Raw genomic sequence first — 23,749 nt, forward strand, 5'->3', positions numbered from 1 at the left:
AGCGGCGGGAACGGAACGGGAACGGGACAGAGAGAGCGGGAACGGGACGGGAACGGGACAGAGAGAGCGGGAACGGAACGGGAACGGGACAGAGAGAGCGGCGGGAACGGGACGGGAACGGGACAGAGAGAGCGGCGGGAACCGAACGGGAACGGGACAGAGAGAGCGGGAACGGAACGGGAACGGGACAGAGAGAGCGGCGGGAACCGAACGGGAACGGGACAGAGAGGATGGTCCGGGTGCGGGGCTGGCCCGGGGAACGCGGGAGAGCAGCGCTCAGCACCCCGTTAACGGAGGGCTCCTTGTCACCGCTCCGCGCTCCTGCTGCTCCCGGTGCCGTTGCCTTCACCCGCGGACCCGGCCCTCTGGTTGCATCCAGCACCCGTGCCCGGACCTGGGCTGGTGATCCTGACACCAGCCCCAGCCATCCCGACATCCCAAAACCAAACCATTTAGGTCAAGCATGCCCCTCTCACCCCACAGCATTTAAAAACAAGAAACAGAGCAAAAAGAATCAGTGCGAAGTACCAAAAAAACCTTTATTTTTTCCCCAAACCATAACAACATTTGACATTATACTGATTTCCTCATATATTTGTTATTTCTCTACATTAGGAACCAGATACAGAAAATACAAACACGATCTGTTGAATCAAAGACGGCACAGCATTCCGTTAGAAAAAGAAACAAAAAAACTAGAGGAGCAAGATAGAAATGGTGAAAAATAGTCATTCCCTCCAGCCCAAACTTTCCAAGAATCATCATCAAAATAGAGCAGTGGAAGTAGCTTCTCTTTCTAAACGCACTTCTGCTTTAAGACAAAAGTTAGATTTATCTTTAGATTTTTCAAAGTAAAAAAATGTTAAACTATCTTTCAAGCAATTTTGGAAGTTTGCATAGACCCATTCCCTTTCCAAAAATATCAGCCATCTCTCTATAGAATCTGATACAAATCGAGTGCGCCTCAGCCGAAGGTCACCAAGCTCAATTCACTTTCAAGAAAATAAAACATGATCTCCCCTTCCCCTCCCTCCCCCCACAAAAATACGGGCTCTACCATTATTCCACGTGTTTGAGGCAAGTTCCCAGGCTCATCCCTCGCTCAGAGCTTCATCCCAAAATTCCTTTTCATTTCCCAGGTTTCCACTCCTGCTGCTCTGCGGGCAGCGGGATGGGGGGCGCAGGGAGAGGGCTGATGGACACAGCTCTCAGCAGGGAAATGGGGGGAATTCTGCACTCATCAATCCCTGCCCACAGCCAGGGAAAGCGGCTTTTCAAGGACAAACACCTGCAACCAGGCAGAGTTTGTAGGAACTTGTCCCTGGGGACTGGCCTTGTCCAAAGGGCGCGGTCACCAGAGCAAGAGCTCAGCTAGAGACCAGGTGGGGCAGCAGGGAGGGGCAGGAGGGGTCCAGGGGGGGCTGCACCCCCAGGTAAGGCAGCCAGGAGGGCAGGGGAGCCCCTCACCAGGAGGGGTTTCACTGTGGTGCTCTAGCGTACCTGGAGTGAGGTTTTCCCAGAGGTTCCCGGCAGCAGCGCAGAGACCAGCTGCACTGCCACCCGCTTAAAAAGAAACAGCAACGACAAAATAAATAAAAAAGTCAACCCCTCCTATTCAGATGAGAATGAAATACTATTTCTTCAGGCCTCCACCTGGTTTGGAACCCTCTAAAAAACTGAAGCAAACGTTTAAAAGGGCTTGTTAACCTTTCTGCAGGGGGCAAAGTGATGTGGCAATGAGGGGGGGAGAAATCACACGCCTGCTGCCCATCACTCCAAGGGTCAGAACAGCACGAGGCCCCCATTTAAAGTGCTGACCATGCAAAAGATGATGATGAGGGAGCAACATCCTTCTCCTCCCTTTTCCCATCACAATTTCCAACTGAAATCCATCTCCTTCACCAAGTAATGACTAAACCTATTCTTCTGGACACTCAGTTTTATATTGGTTTTAAAAAAAGAAAAGAAGTTAGTAAAAAAGCTACACTGAATTTCCTAACGCTTTGCAATGTGCTTCCACCAACTAAAGGTCTGGAAACCAGGAGCAGAGCTCACATGTTCTGCCTGATCCCAAGACTGAAGCAGAGAGCCAGCTCTGCTCTCCAGGGCCAGCCAGGCATGAGCAGCTCTGCTCGTCAGCATCAGAGCCTCAGGGGATGCAGAGTCTTGCCAATAAGATTCTTTTACTTGTTTAAGCCACCTCTGAATCCCCTGAGAAGGGGAACAATGTGGGGAAGAACATTCCCCCCCTAAGCCCCCCCTGAAATAAAATATCAATGAAACAATAATGCAGTCAAAAAAAAAAAAACAAAAACACCAGCCTGCTGGGTTTGTATAAAAAAAAAAAATCCATAAACTTCACAACAAAAAAGAAAAACCCAAAGGAAACTAGCCAGCGGTTTGGGTCTGGAAACTGATTCACTTCTTAAATGTTCAAAGTCCAACAAGGAGCAGGCAGCAGGGATGCCATAAGGAAAAAAGTGCTCATGAGTGCAGCTTCCTGAGGCAGCAGTGAGTGTGTGGGACCAGGATCCCACAGCCACCACCTCAGGTGCTGCCCAGGGACTGCTGGGCACTGCTTGTGCTGGAGCTCTGCACGGGATCTACAAACAGGAACAGACTGCTCCTCCCTCCCTCCACGCCTGCTCCAGCTCCCCCAGCCGTGCTGCACAAGGCTGGATGACCAGGACTACTTACTGAAAACCAGGGGCAGGGGAGCTAAAAAGCCACACAAAGATCAGAATCTGTGGAGGGACTAACGTGGAGACAAGGAGGAAACGCCCTATGGGACACAGTTATCAGAAATGCAAGCAGTGATGTGCCAAGCCACTGGAGAGAAGCCAAAGCCATGCCCAGCTTGGCCACAGTGATGTGATGGAGCAGGTTATGCCTCTGCCAGCTGGGAAGAAGAGACCAGTGCTCTCAAAAGCTCAACTGCTTCTCCTGCTTTGCTGGAAGATATTCCTCCTCTGTCCCAGTGATTTCTTGACATGCCAAGCTGCCAGTGCCTCGGAGCAGCCCAGTCTGGAATGCCCTGGGATCCCAACTGCTCTGACAGTGACTGCCATTGTTCCTCATGGGAACAGAAGCAAAGCAGCAAAATGAGCTGGGTTTTAGCCTCTTTCCTGGCTTATGCTTGCTCCTTTCAAGTCCTGGTTGGATCTGATTTCCTGAGGGGCTTTGTTGGCCCCTGGGGAGCAGCCAGAGTTGCTCTCAGCCCTGCAGGGCCATGCACAGAGAGGCAGAGCAGCCACAGAGAGGCAGAGCCTCCTCCTGCCCTCACCCTGACCTGAGCACACGGTCAGGCCAGGCCTGGCTCTCTGGCACTGCCCCAGGGAGACAGAAAGACAAACAGTTCTGTCCTTCCTGCAGCCACGTGGCACCCCAGGAACAGGGCAGGATGCTCAGCAGCCTGCAAGTGAGTGCCAAACCTACCCAGGCTGAATGAAGAAGAGATCACCATTAAAAAAAAAAAAACCTAGCAAGTGTGAAAGAGCTTTTGTTCTAGACAGTCTCAAAAAGATCCAACACTTTTCCCCTATGTTAAACCAAACCAAGGTGTTGTCTGTATTCCCTTTTTACCCTAATTCAAAGGGAATTATCCCTTTGAGGGAAAGGGTGGAAAAGATGCATATCCTATATGTGGTCTGTCCAAACACAGAAAGAAGCCTCTTGACTCCAAGAGAGAAACCATCAAAACAGAGTAAGCAACTGTATAGTTCTACCACACTGCTGAGCACCCTCCCCATGCAGCATCCTTAGCTAGAAGGGTAAAAAAAAAAAAAGCTAAATCAAGGCCCTTTCATTCCTTGTTTCTCATTCTGCCAGATTCCCTTTTCCAGCAGCTCATCTGCATGCATTCTGGCCAAAGAGACCACAGTTAATGCTTTTTTTTTTCCTCCTTTAAAAGAGGCTTTACAATAACTCAGAATTTGAACAACGTGATCAGTTACAAGCCTTTCCTTGCTGAGCAGTGAGTGTGTGCCTGGACACACAGCCACAAGTGCCAGAAGGGAGCCAGGTCCTGCAGAGGGCATGGCTGCCACAGAACACTGGCAAAAGAGGAATGGGCAGCACACAGAAATAGCTTATCAGCTGAGGGGCTCTGTAAGGGAGGGCTGCAAGCACAGCCTGCCCAGATCCTCGCTGGAAATTCAGCTGCCAGGAGAGATCTCCAAGTGGGAGCTGAAAGGGATGCACATCTCTGCCACACACTGCAGGGAAAAGTGTCAAACGACTGCAGAAACCAAACCCAAAGAAGAGCAATTGAAAGATAACCAGAGAACAGTTTTGAAGCCTTGTCACAAGAGTTCACTCACCACAGAGCAGGTCAGAACAGCTGCTGTGGTTAATGCAGCAGCAAACACCCCTTCTACCCTTGAAGGCAGAGACAGTGGCTTCTCCCCAGCCCCAAAAGGAACCAGCACAGGCACAGATCTCTGCTGACAAGATAAGAAAGGCCAAGCAACACCAAATCCCTTACTGGCCCAGGCCAAGAGAGGCAATTGACATCACCACCTCACAATAGAAACCACTGCAGTCAACTGCATCCAGCTCTGGCCCAGGGAAGGGCTGTCAGACAAGATTCTTTTCACAGTCCAAGAAGGGCAGTTCCCTTCCTGAGCCAATGAAACAAGGAAAAAAAACAAAAAGAAGAAAGAGGCTTTGTATTCCAAGCTCCAACAGGACTATTTGCTGAATCAGTCCAGCAAACACAGATTAAACTCCTGGAATAGTGAGTAGAAGCCTCCTCCAGGTAAAATCTATAAGCTCTAAAGTGCTCCTGCTAATGCTAGTTGATGAACACCCCCTTCCATGCCCAGCAGTGGAAGGGCTGCTGCAGTCAGTGGTGTGATGAGCACTCACATTGAACCGTTCACCAACTCCCAGCTGGATTGCAGTAGAGTTTTCTGAAATGCACTTTTGGCAAGTATTTCCTATGAGAAGATGTTGTTTGGGGATGTGAGGATAGGAAGGTGAAGTGTACACCACAGCATACCTTGTTCAGTAAAACCATTGCCTTGGGAGGTGATGTTCCCTTGCAGAGTCAATGGAATAAAGCATCCTGCAAGTGGCCATGTCACCATGTCCCCAACAAGCAGCTCTGGGTTTGGTTAGAATGGTTTCCCCCACCCCCAGTGGTCTGAAGAGTTCACAGTGGTATAACCCAAAGTTTTGGGGAGACAGAAACCGAGATGTCCCCTGCTGCAAGTGAATGGGTGGAACGAGGGATGCAGATGAGCAACATCCTCTGGGACTAGCCCAAGGATAAATCCCACAGACACCTCGTGTCTGAGCAGGAGCAGGGGAAGGCATGCACTGGGAGGACCAGGAAGCAGAGAAGGACAATGCCAATGCAGGGAAAGTGCATGTTCTGGAGTGGTCTCGGAGTAGCTCTGCAGTGCAAACGTACAGGGAGGGGTGTGGAGAAATCCCTTCTGGAATGCTGCATGAAGAGAGGTAAAGGTTGGCATCCAGGTGGCAGCAGACTGGGTAGGGGGCCTGTGTCCAGCAGCTCTACCCTGTTCTTCACATTTAGTGGGTTTCAATCACCACTGGCTCGTAAACTCCAGATGAGACCCTGGGGAGCAGAGGGGGAGAGGGGCTGGTTATTTTCCAGTCATTTCAGCAACCAAGCTGTGATTCAGAGCTCTCCACTCTCAAACATCATCTAAGCCCACTCAGAACACTGCCAGTAACGAGTCAGCCTTGTGGGAAGTCAATCCTTGGAATACAGAGGGGATAAAGAGGTGGCAAATCAGCAACAGAGCCCTGGAGAGGGCTGGGTGTGACACACAAACCCTTCTGTACAGACACAGCAAAGGGGGAGTATCCCACCCCGAACAAAGCCAGCCTGGCTTTGCTGTGCTCCCAGCTTTGTTTCCAGCTTGATACATCTTTGCATTACCATTACTGCTCTTTTTAATTCAATGGAAAGATGCAACAAAGCCTCAAACACAACTGGCCAAGAGCTGTATTAAGTGCTGTAGTGGCAAGAAAAAGTTTTATTGCTTCAGAAGGCTTTAATGAGAGAACAAGCCCTCGATGGTTATGGAAGAGGCAGAGAGAAGGGACAATAAGGGGCAGAGAGAAGGGACAATAAGGGGCAGAGAGAAGGGACAATAAGGGGCAGAGAGAAGGGACAATAAACGCTGCTCTGCTGCAGTTTTGCTGCGGGCCAGCAGGAGGCAAAGCTCCTCCTTCAGGAACAAACGGGAACCAGCCTCTACCATTTTGTCCTTTCACTCCTCACTTCTGTTCCTGGGTCTAGCAACCAGGATCCCATTATCCCTCTGAGCTCCTGCTGAGACCTGCACTCATACTCGAGTGCAACTGCAGCCTGCCACCAAAGGGATCCCAGGGCTGTTAATGTGGAATAAAGTCACCACGTAGCACACGATGTTTAGAAATCTCTCCTGCAGCAAAAAGTGTAAGTTTCCTAGGTACAGAGCCCACAAATCTCTCTGGAGCCTCTCTGGCTGCCAGCTTTTTGGGAAACCTACCTGTTTCCCAGCTGAATACCACTCAGTGTAGTTGTTCCATCTCTGCTCACAAACAACCTCAGGTTACTGTCTGCAGACAGAAAAGGAAATCAAAAGAGAAATCAGACATCAAAATCCAGAACTGCTGAGGCTGCCAGGAACTCCCCTCCCAGACACACAATCAGCACAGAACAAGTGTGTCTCAGCAGATGCACATCCACACTTTCTGGTGGTGCTCCCACAGTCATGGAGCCCCTGGGAACCCTTTCCTTGCTCCAAAGGGAAACCTCCACAACACGCAGCTTTGGAAGAATAGAGGCAGAGATATTAATTCAGTCATTGCTTCTTTTAAGGCAATTCCATTGATGCAAGTTCTTGGTCAGCTTATACACATCTGAACAAATTAGATGTGGGGCCTCACACTGCTTTGGTAGAGTCACTGGAGGAGAAACTCAGCCTGTTCTGCTGGGGAGAGGCAGCTGCATTCAGTCTGGTTCTAACCCACACTGAGTGAGGTATAATTCCCCACATGATAAGAGTGCTGCCATGTGCAGCAATTTAAGGTGACTAATGGTAAATTAATGAAGCACAGATAACAAGCTAGGCTCAGTCTAAAACTTAACAGAAAACCTCAGATAAAAAAAATCAGATTAGAGGTCAATTTCTATGCTTAAGTAGAAAATGAAACTGAAAACAAAAGCAGTTACATTATTAGTTCTCTCCTAACAGATGCTGTGACTGCAATGGAGAAAACTCCTTCTTAAGCTTTTCAACAGACCTGATCACCAGCACATGGTAAACCATGTTTCTGTAGAGATGTGCTGCTTCCCTCCAGTTGTGCTCTCCTCTTTTGCTAAATACCCTTGGCATGACCCTGGACAAAGGCCACTGGAGCTGTGCAGACAGCTGATGCAATTCATCTCCACTGTGCTAAGAATCAGTGTTTTTCCTCTCTCTCCCTGCATGTCTGAGCTACTATTCAATCTCTGCTTCATGTGTGGAACAACAGCAAGTGCTATCTGCAAATACATGTGCAGCTCTCAAACCCACATGGTTTATCTACCACAGAAACACCCAGCAAGCACTGAAGGCAAACAGCTGTCAAAGGAGAAGGGAGCCCATGGCAGATCAGATCTGACTGTAAACACTTGGCAGCCCTGCAAAAGGAACAACCCAGACATCCCCTCTGAGGCTTCTCCTCTCACCTTCAGTATTGCTGACATCTGTGAAGTCCTGACTCTGCATTATTTTCTCCACTATGTCATCAGCATCGATCCTGGTGTCATCCACTCGCGTTGGGTGACTCTCCATTGAATCCTTTTTCCTCCTGGCAAGAGGAAATCCAGGACAAACCTACTCAGCTTTTCAAGACACAGACTTCTGCATACTGCCCTGCTTTGCTTGCCACAGTGGCCACAATTCCACTGCTGCCTGGAGACAAAGGAGCAGGTTCTGTCTCCTTCCCAGAGCAAAAAGTCTTTGCTGCACTGTCACTCACCGGGAGGGTCTGTCCAGCAGCAGGGGTGGTCTGGGGGGCCGAGGTGGCTTCTCCAGTTTGTGCTCCCTCTCTCCCCCCTCAGGGTACTCCACAGTCATGCTGAGCCCCCCCGAGGCGCTGCTGCTGGTGGATGTGTTGCGGCGGTGGGTCAGGTCGGACATGCTGGAGGAGCGGGAGTGCTCCGTGCTGTAACCTGCCAACACAGGGGCACAGAGCTCAGCTGCTGCTGCTCCCACTCCTGGCAGCACAGGAGACAGGCAGGGAGCTCCACAGCAGCACTTCTGCCCCTGCACACAGAGGTTCAGACGTCTGTGAGCTCATCAGCAGAGACTGAGCAGGAGGCTGGTATTATGAGTATTACAGAGAGAGATGGCTGCAAATCTCTCTCACAGGGGCTTGCTGCAGGAAGGAAAAGGGGAAAAGGGATGGCAGAAGCTGTGTGGATCAGTGGTTACCAGAGATCTTGGACTGCTGGCTGGCATAGCTCGAGTTCCGCGAGTGCCCTGAGTGGAAAACTTCCTCTGGGCTGGACAGGTTCTGATCTGACTCCTCTGGGACACCTGCCAAGGAAAAGAGGACACTGCTTACACCACAGCCACTGATCACTGGGAGGGAAGACTGATCTTGGGATGACAGATCAAGGAAAGGGCAGTCTACTGGCCAGAGTCCTGCTGTAAAGGCCAGCACAGGGCTTAGAAATACCCAGGGAATAGGAAAGACCACAGTGAGCTCTGTCAAGTTTATCACTGTTTCTATCCAACACGTGAATTTACAAACATCTCTGGGGGATTGTAGCATCTAGAAGGACAAGTAGTGTCTGAAACTATCCATAGTTAAAATCATCAAGCTAAGTAAGCATCACATGGCCACTGGCAGTAAAATATTTCAACCTCTGGGTGCTTCTGTTAGCACCTTTCTCTTTCTATTACTTCTGAGAGAGCCTGCACCATTTAAATAATCTCTGAATTTGCTACAGACACTTCAGCATGAGCCCTGCTCCTTTGCCCTGCTTGTCTCTCCTGCAGGAAGCTTATCCAGAAGTGCACAAATGTAACACATTAGCCAGCTTTTTAAGAACAACACTTGCACCACGTGCTCTGTCAACTGAGGGGATGAGACTCCAGTGCTATTTTGGTGCAGCGTATCTGCCTGCACATTTGGAATGTGCTGGGAAGGAAAAAAACTGATGTGAAAATGCAGTGCCCTTGAAAACAGGCTCATACAGAAGGCAAAGAACTGCATCAGCATCTGGAACAAGGCCACTAGACCTTAAACCAACCTCTAAAACCTTCAGAGGAACTTTTCTAGAAGATAAGTCTGAGCAACAGAATAGCTGAGGGCAGAACAATGGTAAGTATCACTGAACACAGTGGAAAGCAGGGATGAGTGCAGTGCATGAATTATTAAATCCCCAGCAAAAAGAACAAATTGCTTCATCTCCACTAACAGAAATATGCACGTGGCAAATATTCAACCTTCCTCAGTTACACTTAGATGGCTTTGTTATTCTCAATATTCTGAATGAGCAATGAGGGTTGAGGATGGGTGTGGGAAAACATGAAAAATTAAAGAGTTTCTGTGGTTGCAACTGCTGGGAAAAACCAAGGAATGTCCAGGCAGAGCCAGGCATGGCCTGGCTGCAGGGTGGGCATTCAGACCTGAGCTGAGGATGGCAGTTCTTGGCTTGGCCTGGCGCAGGGAGCCAATGGTGGAGGAGCTGCTGCTGCTGCTGGTGGTCCCCTCGCCCTTGCAGGTCAGCTGCAGAGTGGAGTCCTGCCCTGGGATGGTGATGGACTTGGCAGTGGAAGGAGGCCTGGAATAGAAGGGAAGGAGGTTACAGACAGCCAGGCAGGGAGCAGGCATCATTCTGTCCATCCCACCCTTGTCAGCAGGGGGAAGCTGGCAGCCCTCTGACCAGCAGCTCCAATGGGATGTTGGGTTTTGTTTGCCCACATGCAAGACTGGTGTGGTCCCTACCTTGGACTGCAATACAAGAAAAAACAAATTTTTGAGGTAAATTAAGGCAAAAAGGGGCCATTTATTCATTTATATAGGACAGCAGGTTTAGAACTTGCACTGTGCTCCAGGACACATCCAGAGCTGCCCTTCACCCCCAGCATGTGTCCATGCCCAGCTGGCTCCACAAACAGGAACCAGTTTGTCCCACTCTCAAGTCCAGCTTCCTTTCTCTTACACCTTTTTGGCCAAAATGAAACCTTTTATCCCAGCAACCCTGTCCCCCTTATGAGAGCACTTTTACAACAATCAAATAACCTTTCCCTTTTTAAACTGGCTATTAAACTCCTTTTCAGTGAAACTAAAGTGTTTTTCCAGCTGTCAGAATTATTTTTCTGGTTATTCTGTGAGCCTGCAACATCCCTTTGTAAATGCTGACTGCAGGGCAGATCTGTGAGTGCCTGGAGCCCCCTCCCTTCCTCCAGAAGTGCTTTTGGGTGGAAGCCACAGCATGTGCAGCGTGGCAAAGTGAATATTCCTGTTGGAGCCCTAACCTCTCTCTGCAGCCTCAAGTCTGAACTGGAACTAAAGAATCATTTTATGGTTTTTAAGTGAGGAGTGAGAAATAAAACCTTTTGTCTCCCTCAGAGCTCTGAGGGAAGATGTTACATGAGAGGGGATCTCTGCAGTATTTTGGAAGGCAGAATATTTAATGTGGGCAGCTGAATGGCTATAAAGCTTTCAGGAAACTCACAGCATGCCTTCACCAGGAAAAAAAAACCTTCCTTAATCACCTTATCAGTGATTTGCATGCGCCCAGGTGCTTTGGGGACTTGGCTGCACAGGTTTTTAAGGCTTTTACAACCTTAAGCAAGCAAACTGTTCCTGCAGCAACTGTGGGAGCAGCCCCTTGCTCTGTCAGCTCAGCTGCTCTGCCCCTTCAACAGGCCCAGCAGGAGAAGGTTCATGGAGTGCTGCAAAAAATCAGTGCTTGGAAGTGATTTCCCAGCACAGTTTAATTCCTGCCTAACCCTCTAATGAGTGTCATTTACCAGAAGCTCCACTGATCAAGGACTATTCCACATGCAAAGTTTCTATTTTTAGACATTTGCACATCATCAACATAAAAGGGAAAAGTGGGAATGACTGCAAAAATCCTTCAAGAAAATTAGGTTTGACTTTCAGACTGAACCTACTTACATTAAATGGATATTCATATCCTATTCTGTGTAATTTCAGGCATTCTTAGAGTGGGACTTGCTTCCATTGCAAAGGAGCAACAGGTATTTTTGTAAGACATCATTGCCAGACATCCCAGCACCCTAGATTTAGAACAACTGTTACTGCTATAAAGTTATGGTTTAAGATACTCAAAACTTCTATATTTACACTTTGTTCTGAAGCAGAAATTCTTCAGAATCAGATGACACTGATGTTGGGTTCAGAAGTGTCAGAAAATACTGCAGCACTATGAAAAGCCACTTAAAAAACAAATTTACCAAAAATCATGCAGCATTTTTAACATGAATTTGAGCTAATTTATGCACTCCAAGCTAGCTCCTAAAATTAGATCTACAGGAGTTGGCCTCAAGGGAAAGCTTTCTTCTCTTATTGTGCTGGGAGGCAACATGAAATATTCCTTTGGGCACATGGCAGCCTTGCTGTGCAGTCACACACCTTCAGCACACCCAGCAGGGCTGGGACTGGGATGCTGCACTGTGCTGGGAGATCAGGATATTTGTTGATTCACCAACAATTCTGTAAACAGCCAAACTGCTCCCCAGCCTAACTGTACTTATCCTTTCCTATCACTATTCATTAAAAAAACCCCACATTACTGCAATTTCTCTGCTAATTAATACAAGTTGTGAGCCCTGTAGGAAAAAAAAAAAGTTAAAGTGATTCAGCCTTGAAGTATTTTTGTTGCTGTTTCAATCTGAGATCTTTATCCCCTATGGTATGTGCTGAAGCGTGTCCACTTCCAAGACTGTTTTCTTTATTGACCTTTCTCCTCTTGGAGGTCAATGAAACCAAGCCCAGAGCCATGAGAAATTCCATCCTTCATGCAAAACATGAAGTCTGTAATCAAAATCTACTGGTTTCTAAAACCTGAGTTGCACCAGCAGGGAAAATACATTGCACAGCCATAATGAGAGCTGGGAAAGCCAGAGCAGAGAGCAAAACCAATTAACAGCACAGGCTGGCTGTGCTTTTCTGGTTGATTCAACCAGTTTTACTGTACTTCCCAATATCAAGGGCATCTTTTCTCCTCCCTTCATCAGTTTTAGTATCTGCCCAGGATGGGGTACAGGCAGGAACTCACGTTTTGAAGCAGGGGTCCCCAGAGAGCAGGGACATTCCGATGGTGACCTGGAGAGGGGACACAAGGCACATCATCAGCCATGCTGCACCGAGCTCCTCACTTCCCAGCAGCCAGGAGCTCAAGGGCTAGGTGTAAAGATCACCCAGATGTAGCTCCTTTCCCAGGGAAATCAGCTTCAGGGATTTAGCAAAGTATCTCCCTCCCTGCCCCAAATCCCTGCATCAATAACCCCAAGTGGCAGTGGCTCAGCAGGACACCAGCTGGGTCATGCTGACAGTGCCTTGTAACATTTCCCTCCCTCCTGCTCCTGGATTTTTTGTCAAGGGTCACTGCTTGGCCAAATCAATGCCAAATTATCAAAGGCAACTCTGATAATGGGAAGCTTCCCAAGTCAGTCTAGCAGCACAAAAGCAAAATCCTGTCTCTGTACATAACAGGACGTTCTCCCAGGCCTGGCACTGTGCTGTGATCTCCCCAAAGTAGGATTTCTGCTCTGTAAGTTCTGGCTGTTGTACCTTCAGGATGGAGTTGTCCTGTCGGGTGTTCTTGGTATCATATCCTTCCAGCAAGCAGCAACGGACAGTGGATCCAGAGCCTGCAAATTCTGCCAGATTGAGATCAGCAAAGCCCAGCTGCAGCCAAGGAAACAATGGAGGGGAAGGTGAGAAAACAGACACTACTCCATAAAGGCATACACAGTGTCACACAGACCAAAGGCAGAGAGCAGAGCCAGGACACAGAGTGGGGGCTGTGAGGATTCCCTGCTCCTGAGGATGGACAGGGTCACATTCCTAACCCCGAGCTAGATGGACACTTGGAGGCCTTCAGGAAGCCAAGTCCACATGGAGGAAGGGTGTACAGTGGTGCTGGTGGCCAGGACAGCGTTAACCAGCCTGCAGCCATTGCATAACCAAGGACATGGAAGGCACCAGGTCAACAATGTGGAAAAAACAGAATCACACATACACAAACATAATAAGGCACTCTTTGTATTGGGCCATCCCAGAATGCAGTGGAGCATGTGAACCAGGAGATGAAGGGATATTGTTACAGGGGAAAGTGACACCATCCTGACAAAAACAACAGGCTATGGGCACGGGGAGCTGGAGGCCCAGGGCCATGTGGCACTCACTGCCTGTGCCTCACCCCTCAGAGGCAGCTGCTGGGCTGGGCAGCTCCTCCTCAACCCTGCTCAGGTTTAACCAGCAAGGGGTTGGTTTGGCACACAGAAGGAAGAGAAATATTTGGAGAGATTTAGTTGTGAGCTCTCTAAACCTTCTCTAACAAACAGGGAAGGTGACAAAGCTGGAGATCACACGCATTTTTTAAAAGGGCGCCGATCCCTCCAGAGTAAATACACACACAACGAAGAGCACCTTTGTTTTCCTGCCCTAATCCCTGGTGTATTAACACAGTGTTTCAAAGAAAAAGTTACAGCTTGTTTTATGCAGAGCTCTAGGAACAGAAGGCAGTTGTGTCCCATCTCATGTGATCAGCAGGACATGCTGTACTCTGTATGTGGCCAAAGCATCCAGGCGTGGAGCATCTGCGTCACAGCAGGGCAGGGCAGCTCCCAGGGGAGCAGGGAGCACAGGTGGAGCAGCAGCAGGTCCTTCTGGGCTCTGCACACATCCCTTCTGCCCTGCTGCTGACAGCTGGATGACAACTGAACAGAAAGCCCCAGCAGTAGCACCATCCTATGGAATTGTGGTGCTGAGGAAGCTGATGGAGAGTCCCAGCATGAAACAGTCACTGCCAGAGGAACCCTGGCTCCCACTGCTCCAAGTCAAGAATCAGAGTCTGATCAAGATACATGATTGAGGGGGAAACAGCAAGATTAATGTCACTGCTTCCTTCATCCCATCCTCAAAGGGCAACTTCTGATGGCAAATGTAAAAAAAATGGGATAGAGAGGGAACCTTTTATCAGGAAAAAACCCCAAACCTTTCTTCCTCTCTTCTCATTTCTTAAGAATTCCTTTAATGCAAGTGTTTCTTCAGCCCTTGCTGCAGAAATTTCTCTGTCTCTTCTAGCCAAGGGCTATGCCGTTTGCTAATTATTCACCAATAAGGAAAAAAAAAAATTATCTCTTAGAGATAAACAGGACAGAGGAAAGCCACAGAGGGAGCTGCAATCCATCACTGTGACAAAGACACAGCACCACCACACCAGGATAACAGCATGGCACAGGGGGGGCCCAAACCCAGATCCCTCTTCCTCCACCACAGCACTAAATTCTGAGATGAGACCAACACTGGAGCAGAGTGTGGGAGAACCCTCCAGCAGCTCACATGATGTGCTGAGGTCAGAAACTCTTTCAGGAAGCAGACTCCCAGTATATAGAGGAAAGATCCCTTAACAAAAGGATGTTTTCAGATATAACCTTCCAGAATAGTTTCCTCAGTTTTCCAGCCAGCTGATGGTGTTTCTCCCAGCTCAGGGAAAGAGTTTCTGCTTTATCAGTCCTTCCTGTCGCCTTCCGCCCTGTCACCCCTGACACTGAGGTGACATTCACGTCAAACCCCAAGGTGGGCAAGGCACTGGAAACTGCTGGGAGCACAAACAGCCCCAACACCCTCAGTCCCTGCTCATGGGGATGAGGTATGCCAAGTGCAGAGGGCATTCACAAGTTTCATCTTCCTCTACATCTGCTGCTGTGACTGGAGGAATTCTCAGCTAAATTTGGAGAGTTTAAAAAGGTGGGGACTCGTGATGTAAAATAAGAAAACAGCTGCATGGACATGCACCACAGACTTCTGCGAGAAACATCAGGAAGCCCAAACCAGTTCTGTCATGAGAACCTGCACAGAACAAGCCTGGTTCACTGGGCAAGACTGCAATCTGGTGTGACATCTCTCATTTCTGAGCTGCTTCAGATCATCTTCTCAGAGAACACATCTGTCTTTTTCATGAAGACCAAGCAAGATACCAGCCCAAGAGACAACAAGTACTTGAGATTTGGTCTCCAGTTCTGGGCTGGAGGAAGTCAGTCTCTGTTAAATGCTACTAAACACAACTCAAGACTGAGCAAAAAGGAAGTAGGTTAGAACATGACCTGAATGAGGTCTCCAGGTTAACTCCACCACAGAAATGTGCCTTCAGGCTTCCTTTAATTCTGCCTTCCCAAACCCTGCAGAAAGCTTGAGGATGGACATTGCAGGAGGCAAAGGCTGATGCATTTGCTATGTCCCTTCCTCCCCAGCTATGCTGCTCTCCCTGGACATGCAGCCCTGCAGGGTGAATAACCTGCCCACAGTGTGAATTTAGTGAGACTGATGGCCCTAGAGACCATGTCCTAATTACAACAAAAAGGAACAAAGCCACACTGCCTTCTCCCACCCAGCACAGCAGAACACAGGAGTTAGTGCAGTGGACCTTTCACAGCCAGTTGCCTCCATGGCCTCAAAGGATTTTGATGAGAAGGGATTCTTACATGGCTGTGTGTGACCATCTGTTTGTTAGAAGCCAGCAGCAGTGACTCATTTTCAAGCAAACATCATTTTGGGCACTGTGTGAGCTCAGCTTCTAAGCCAACATTGTCTCTTGATCCAGCACAAGGAGGAGAAGGGGGTGGCCCATTGTCTGTCCCACAGCACAGGCAAGAAAATGTGAGGAAGAGAAACCAAGACTAAGATCCCTGCTGATCCACTTGGCTTTTGCCTTGGTGTCTCCTGTGCTCTGGCAGGCAGTGATTTCTGCTGAGGGCTCCTGCCTGCTCTCCTGAGGCACTGAGGTGCCTGCCCCAGCTGGCTGCTGTGCTCTGCAGAACAGAATTGGAGCCTGTTGCTTTATTAGAGAATGCTGCCAGAAGCCAGAGAGTTCACATCTGACTCAGAACTTCCCCAAAGTTTGAGGACATGCAGATCATGTCTCCAACCCCCATCTCAAATCCATATCCAGTGCAATCTGGATCCTGTCCCAGTTTTTTGGGAAATCTCTAAACTCAGACTCAAACTAAGAGCTAATGAACATCTCTCCAGACTGGTCTACTCAGCAGCCACTGGTTTCTAATGGGTGTAAGGCACTAGCAGGAGACAAGACCATCTTCACTCTGTTGTATTTGCCCTTGCTATGCTCTTACCTTTGAGTAGGTTTTTCCGCCCTTCAGCTCCTATATTGGGAAACAAAACAAAACAGGAAAAGCAGCTATTATATGTGCTGGGGCAACAGGGGGAAAGTCATTACTCAGTCCTGGAATCTGCTCTCAGGATTCACAAGCCTCTCTCTCAAGGGTTACCACCACCTTGGTTGCTTCCCATACCCTCCATCAAGGACTTTTCTTGGAGAGAGAGGCTCCATTCCAGCATATCCTGTCCCAAACCATCTTTCCTTCCCACCACAGCCCACACAATTTTTCTTGCTGCCAAAGAGTAGTCAGTAAGCAGCCGCCAGCACAGCACTGGTGTGGTGGAACCTGGCAGCAGCAAAGCTGGTGCTCACCTTGCGCACTGACACTCGGCAGACGCAGGGGTCCAGAAGCCCCGTGGCAGGGTTGGCACTCATCTTACACACAAAGGTGAATTTCTTCTTCCAGCGGACACAGTTCTCCTGAACTTCCTCTCTGTGAGAATGAGAAGGAAAAAAAAAAATCAAATAAATGTATAAAGCCAAATCAAGACAAGCTGCTAAATATCTTTTTTAAATGACTGGAATCCTAGCCCATAAAGATGCTCTGCAGCAGCTTGGTTCACCTGAAACTGAACCACACGAAGGTGTTAAGTTAGCATCAAGTTTTCACTCGTCAATACAGGTAAAATCCACCCAGGTTACAGAAATACAATCATCTCATCAACAGAATTTGCCTTTAAAACTCTCGCAAGCTCTGACATTTCCTGCTCAGCCGGTTTAGCTCATTCTCTGTCCAGCCTGCACAGAGCAAATCTCCACACCTGAACTGGGCTGAAGGCTCACAAGCTTCTCTCCCCCCAGCATGTCTGTCTGTACAGCCTCTGCACAGCAAAGTGCTCTGTGTCCTGGATGGCCTGTCCTTCCCTGCTCCTCAGGCTGGCACTCAGCCAGTGAGGATGGCCAGCTTGAAGGAGGACACAAACACATGTGGAAATGCTCCTGGGGCAAGCAGACAGGGTCACACCAAGCAAACATTGCTCAAACCCTGCAGGGGCTCAGCCAGGGCAGAGGTGGTTTTGCTTGCATGGCTTCTGAGCAGACCATCCTGACCTCCAGGCTGAGTGGAGAACACATGGATCTGGCATGGCCTGAGCCTGCAGGAGGAAGAGAAGAAACCTTCCTGAGTGCAGGAATCACTTCAGCTACAGCTCTGCCTTCCACACAGCCCTCAGGGGAAGCTGGGTGTTACAATTCCAAGGAAGCTGATTCAAAGGAACCTGGAAACAAGGTGTGTGGGTCCTTCCACAGGGCTCTAGTTTCCTACTGAGCCTCTACATGCTCAGAGCTTGGCCCTCAGCCAGTCCAGTCCTCAAAGTGATGAGGCCAGGGGAGGAAGGGAAGGCACTGACAGCTGTGAGCAAGCAAGTTTGACTCTTATCTCTCGCCCTAGCACAGGACAAAGGTGCAAGGGCAGCTAATAAACTGTTTGCTTTAGCAGGGAAAGGGAGGCTTCCCACCATCTGACCCAGGCCAAAGGGATGGTGGCAAAGGGGAGAGTGATCAGCCTTGGTTGTGTCTCCTCTTCCTGGGAAGGAAGGGGAAGAAGCTGTGGCTCACATTCCATTAGGGCAACCTCGAGGTGAGCCCAAGGGGACAGATGCAGGGACTCAAACCTGAGCCAGGAGGTCCCTGCTGGTCCTCCAAGACATTCTGTGGGACCAAATGTGCCAGCCAAGGGCAACACAGAGAACAGAAAAGGAGTAGCTGACAAAAACCTGAAACCTGTAATCCTCTGTAATGCAGATAAAGGCTGATCATCCCCGTTTAAAACAAGAGAAAACAGAAGGCAACAATTCCTTCAAGGTAGAGAACTTAAATCCCTTCCAGACAGAACTCAGGCTCACTATTAAGTCAGTAAAAAGTGAGACACCTAAGTGCCAAAAATACCTTTGAATCCGGGATTATTAATTCAAGATGAGATCTGGTTCTCATTACTTCACTCAACTCACCCCAGCTCTCTCAGACAGGAGGAAGAAACACATCCAGAGGGATTAAAAAGGTTTTGTCTGTAATAAAATATTCACCATGCCAGCCAAATTAGGCATGTTACATTTCAAATATGGGTGCCTTAAACCTGCCTCAATAATAAGCATCTTAAATGGCCTGAAGGAAGGAAAAACTCACGATACAGATGAGAAAAGGTATGCAACAGAATGGAAAACCACCTGTGAACACAAGGCAGGTACAGGGGGATGCAGGAAACACTGAATATTTTAGGAGCATTAGTCACCTTTGGAAAGGAACTGCTATTTTCTAGAAAGCAAGGCTGATGCTAAAGCTGCCACTGACACCAGAGCTACAAGTGAGAGCTGCTCAGTCAGCCAGCAGCACACCTGGTTCCCAGCCCTGCTCAGAGCTCTAACCCTGCCAGACAAGAGCATTCATGGGATGCTCCCTCCAGCTCCCACAGCTGTAGGATCCTCAGTGGGATCAAGAGCTGCTCCAGCACTGACAGTTGAGTTTCCTTACTCAGGAATTCTTGCTCCTTCTACAATGCAGCCATGATTAAGCATCTGCTGGATGCTGCTAAGTCCAATGAAGGCTAATTACTTCCAAACGTGGTAAAAACTCCTGATTAGCAATCCAGAGCTCCAGAGCTAATTTGCCTTTAGCCTAAGCTCCTCTAACAGACATTCTGCTTCTTATTAAGGATGTACATTGGCTTTCCAGAACTGCTGCAGATACCACACAGTGCAGGGGATTAGGAAAAGGATTTGGGGGTGTTATGTTACCCACAGCACTGTGATCATGAACCTCAGCTGCAGGTGCACACACAGCTTAGGGGTTTTGTGCCTTTGGAAATGCCTGCACATGGCAAGGAGGAGTTTAGAAGACAAAATCCAGAGCTGCTTTCCAGTCACAAGTTTCACAATCATTCAATAATGAATTTCAACCTTTTTTGGTTTTTTATTTTAAAGGGTGGGGGCTGGGTCTGTGTCATTAGACAAACAAGCAACAGCTCTATTGTTTCAAACTGAACTCTAAAAAATTAGTTCCACATTTCCAAAAGATGGCATGTGGAGAAGAAATGGGCTTTGGCTACCCAGCTCCCTTCAAGTTAGGCTGGTAATTAGAGAACACCAAAAAAGGGACAAAAAAAAAAGGAGAACTCAGGTGATGAGCAGTTTTGTATTTAGCCCTGGAATATTCTCTGATGTACAATTATGAACCACCATACAGAAACAAAAAAAACACCCAAGCAGCATGGTGAGGGCTGCACTGAGAGAAGTTGTCTTTCATCCTCATCACAAGGCAACTAAAAGTAAAGCAGAAATGAACAGCTTAAAACCAGAAGTGTCTAATTTTAAGTTTCACTCTGTATTTGGAGAACCAGAAATAGTTCACACCAATGCCAGGTCTAGGTGCCAATTCAACGGGTCCTCAGAAGTTTTATTTTAAAAAAGCTGTCTGTATCATTTTGCAAAAAGACTCCCAGAAGGTTGAATCCCTGCCAAACTAAGCTTTGCCCTCTTCTGACTTCAGACTTATTCAAAGCTGTGTAATTACTCTTTCCAGACCTAAATATACCTCCTCAGAATAAACCAGTGCAATCCTGTGGCAGCTTTTGTGAAAAGCAGAGTTCTGGAAAGAGCTCTGTGAGGTTTTCTAATCCTGGAGCTGCTCATCTACCTCCAGCTCCAGGAAGAGCTTTTTGCATCCCTCATTCTGCCTCTCAAGAGAAGATTCACCAGGAAAAGAGCAGCTGGGAGATGCTTCACCACAGCATGGTGAGGATTCAGGTGATGGGAACGATGCCCAGCAGGGACCCACTGCTCTGCCTGATTTTGGATGGGCAGCAGTGAACTCAGGGAAGCCTCCAAGGCCACTCTGGGTTGAGATCTCACACACAGCTCTGGAGACAGGCAGAAAAACACACAACAAACAGACCTTAAAGAAGAGATGTTTCCAGCTGTGCTGAAAGTGCCATGGACAGACCAGCACTCTGAATGGCTCACTCTGAATTCAAGTTGGTAAAGCAAACACTTCTAGAAAAAGGCCACATATCCAACCCATGCTATCTTGGGCTACACTGTGAACCTCTCTCCCACATGAAAACCCAGCTAATGAAACACTAGAGCAGAGATTAAAACTTCTATTTACGGACTCAGAGCTGAGCTGTGGGTATCAACCTTCCAACACCACCCCCTGAAACACTTTGGCCTTGCTGAAGCATTTGGAAAAGCAGATGTTTCACTCCTGCTTTATAGCAGTTGTCACACATCAGACAGTGTCATAAAAATGCCACAGCCTTACTGAAAGGGCTGCAGCAACAAAAAAAAAGCTTTTCATGTCAAACATTTCACTAGAGCAATGTGTCTCAGTCTGATGTTTCATGCATGGGGCAAATGTGGGAAAACCTCAGGCTAAATGGGACAGTAGAGATAAGCACACACAAAGAGCTTCTTATTCAGATTTACTCCTCCTCAGAGGGGAAGGGTAAGCTTTCCTGTTTCTGATGCTCAGTCCACATGCTCACTGTCCCCCTTCTGAGATGTGGATCTGTGTCAGAGCCTTCAAGCAGAACTAATCCCCCTCTCAGCAGAGCCAGTCCTCTGCACCCTCCTCCCCTGCTTCACCACTGCAGCAGCATCTTATCTGATAAGGCACAGGAGAGATAATACCATTTTAAAGAGGCTGCCAAGCCAACTCCCAGCTCAGATTCTTTTAAGTGCAGTGAAAAACAGCCCTTCAAGTGGCCCTGACACACACCAGCAGGGTCTCTTCTGGGGAGTAAGAAACACAATCCCTGCAATGCAGGTACAATCCCCTCAATAAGAGAGACAAAATATCACATTATTTCAGCAGATTGCACCTCAAAGGCATCTTCTATGCCATTTCTTTACAGAGCTCTGCTTTCATCTGCAGAGACACAGTAAAACAGCCCCATCTAATCCCCAGCCCTTCCAAAGGCAGAATTAGAGCAGAATCACTGACACTCCCATAGCTTGGAAAAGCCTGGAACAAACCTGCATTTTGCTCCAGAGGAGACATTACTATTTTAACTAGGTTATCTAGTGCAAAGCTGTAGGAGAGACCTTTGGTAAATGCAAGGAAAAATCCCTGAAAAGCCTGTTTTGAAACTGACTTTCTAGGATGTTCAGGAACCAGAACACCCCGTTGTTCACAGCACACCAAAATACATCCCATCCTACAAACACAGCAGGTCTGCCACAAACAATGCCTAATCACTGCCTATAAAACACAGGAATTGCAAAAGTGGGTGAACATACATGTGTAACACAAAGCAAGCCCTCATTTAGCCATTAGCTGGTTTAGAGTTACAATCCAGAACCTGCAGGTATCTCCAAATAAAGGGCTTAGGACAGGGCACTTCACAGCAGTTATTAAAGAAAAATGCAGCTCTGAGGCTTTGCCATCCTGATGCCTGGCAAGGAAAAGGAGGGGAATGCACAGTGAGGAGAATGCACTGTGGGCAGACACCAGGAACAGGTCACATCAGTGGAGCTCAGGGCTGCCAGCATCTGCTCAGTTTTGTTGTGAAGCTCAGGTAGAGAAGCAGAAGCAAACACAATGCAGCAATAAGTGCTGGGAAGCTCAGTGGGAACACATCCCAGGAAAATTGAGAAGTGACACACCATATCCCCTGGGGAACATCATTAAACCAGCTGGATACACAATGTAAGCAATCCTAGTCTAACCTGGAGGCTGACATGTGCCTTACAAGTTTACACAGAGGGGTTTTGCCTTCCCTGAGCAGAAGCAGGGCAAGGGCTGCAGGGAACTCCCAACAATAAAGTCACTCTGCTGGGCTGAGCTTACATCACTGGCCAGAACCACTGCCAGCCCAAGGAGCTGACATCTCCCCCTCTGCAAACAGCCCTGCATTCTCCAGCTGACAAGTGCTGGTTGTTGTTCAGCAGACATGAGCAGTTATGATGGAAAAATGGCTCAGAGAGATGATGCAGACTGTGTCACTGAGAGAACTGAGCAAGCCTTTGTCATCTGAAACAAGTCTTATTTGGATGTTTCACTGCAAGTGTTTTAAACAAGGGTTCTGCAGTAAGGTCACTGCAGCTACAAGCTACTCACAAAATTAACTTTTGAACTCCCAGCAAACCCATTCCAATGGCCCATGGTGAAGAACACCTACCCTCAATCTCCCTTATGGCATCAGCTTACATTTATTCAGTTTTTTATTTGCACCAGAGAAGTGATTTGTAAAGGCTCCCTAAATGCTAAACATGTACACCAATGCTTTTAGATTGAGCCAGTCACACAACCCAGCATTTCTGAGGGAGAACAAGGCAAGCTCAAAGCTTCTGCAGGGCTTCACCTGCCGTCTCCCAGCAGGATTGACATACATCCACTCCTGCTGCTCACTGGCAGCTGGGGAGCAGTGAACAGGGAAGGAAGAGTAGGGGAAAGTCAGCTCAAAACCAGATTCCACTGATGCAGTTAAGAGCACAGGCTGCCTAATCCCTGCTTGACTGGACATGAGACAAATACAGGAAAAAGGATTAATGGCAAATGTACAGGAGAACAAAAAAAAAAAAAAAAAAAGCTAATGGAAGAAACTCCAGCCACAACTGAGAAACCAAACTAAGGAACAGGCAAGGCAGCTTCACTGGGGGACAGGGGATGATGATGACAGCACTGAGTACGTGAAAGGCAGCTGAGGAAAGAGCTGGAGCAAAAACAATAAGGCAAGCATGAAATAAACACAGTATTCAAAGAATGATTTAGATATCGTCCTTAGGAGTAAGCTGGTATCTTTTTGATGGCTTTAACTTTATTTCCAGAAAAAGCCTATTTCTGAAAAGTACATTTTTGGAACTGTGTGTTACAGTTCCCTCCAAGGCAGTGATCAATCCTGATGAAGGTCCAAGCACAAGCCAGGGAGTGAGAATTCCTCCTGGAGAATGGGAGTGGCAGTCAGTCACCAGAACAAAACCCTCCAGCATCAGCACCCCTGGTTGCGTATTAACAGCTTCCTTGAAAGTCATTCAGTTCTGTCTGCACTCCAGCCACACGAACCCAGCCATGTGTCTTTGGAAGTGCCAGACATGAAATGCTGCACCTCATGCACTATGTCCCACAGGCAGGAGCTTTCCAGGGCAGTGCATCCCAGGTACTCCAGATCACTGCTCTAGGCAGCCAGGATCTCCAGTACACTCAAGGCATCTCAAACCACTGGGAGTTATCCTAGAAGAAATATTTCCAACCACTCCTTGTATCTAAATCTTAAAACTATTAAGCTCCTTGTAACATAAATTATGCTAAAAATACTCTAAGAAATGAAACAATGGAGGTTATTAAAAAAATCACATGCAGCTGGTGACCAAGTGCTACAGGAAAAGCTGCATAAGGAAACAAAAATTGTGCCAAATGGAGAAAGTAAGT

General features: G+C 48.0%; 1 protein-coding gene across 1 annotated transcript in view; it reads right to left on the reverse strand.

Moving 5' to 3' along the window:
* Window positions 1-514: 514 nt before the first annotated feature.
* The window catches only part of EEIG1 (estrogen-induced osteoclastogenesis regulator 1), a 36,721-nt gene continuing 13,486 nt past the window's right edge, over window positions 515-23,749 (reverse strand). Inside the window, exons 3-12 of the mRNA XM_058818203.1 lie at window positions 16,700-16,820; window positions 16,341-16,370; window positions 12,775-12,891; window positions 12,260-12,306; window positions 9,639-9,793; window positions 8,436-8,540; window positions 7,981-8,173; window positions 7,688-7,809; window positions 6,504-6,573; window positions 515-5,581 (exon numbers count right to left, since the gene is read on the reverse strand). Of these exons, the coding sequence (XP_058674186.1) occupies window positions 5,536-5,581; window positions 6,504-6,573; window positions 7,688-7,809; window positions 7,981-8,173; window positions 8,436-8,540; window positions 9,639-9,793; window positions 12,260-12,306; window positions 12,775-12,891; window positions 16,341-16,370; window positions 16,700-16,820 (1,006 nt within the window). The 3' untranslated portion in view covers window positions 515-5,535. The remainder of the gene's footprint in view (window positions 5,582-6,503; window positions 6,574-7,687; window positions 7,810-7,980; window positions 8,174-8,435; window positions 8,541-9,638; window positions 9,794-12,259; window positions 12,307-12,774; window positions 12,892-16,340; window positions 16,371-16,699; window positions 16,821-23,749) is intronic.

Source organism: Ammospiza caudacuta, chromosome 21 (assembly GCF_027887145.1).
Source record: "Ammospiza caudacuta isolate bAmmCau1 chromosome 21, bAmmCau1.pri, whole genome shotgun sequence".
Taxonomy (NCBI): Eukaryota; Metazoa; Chordata; class Aves; order Passeriformes; family Passerellidae; genus Ammospiza; species Ammospiza caudacuta.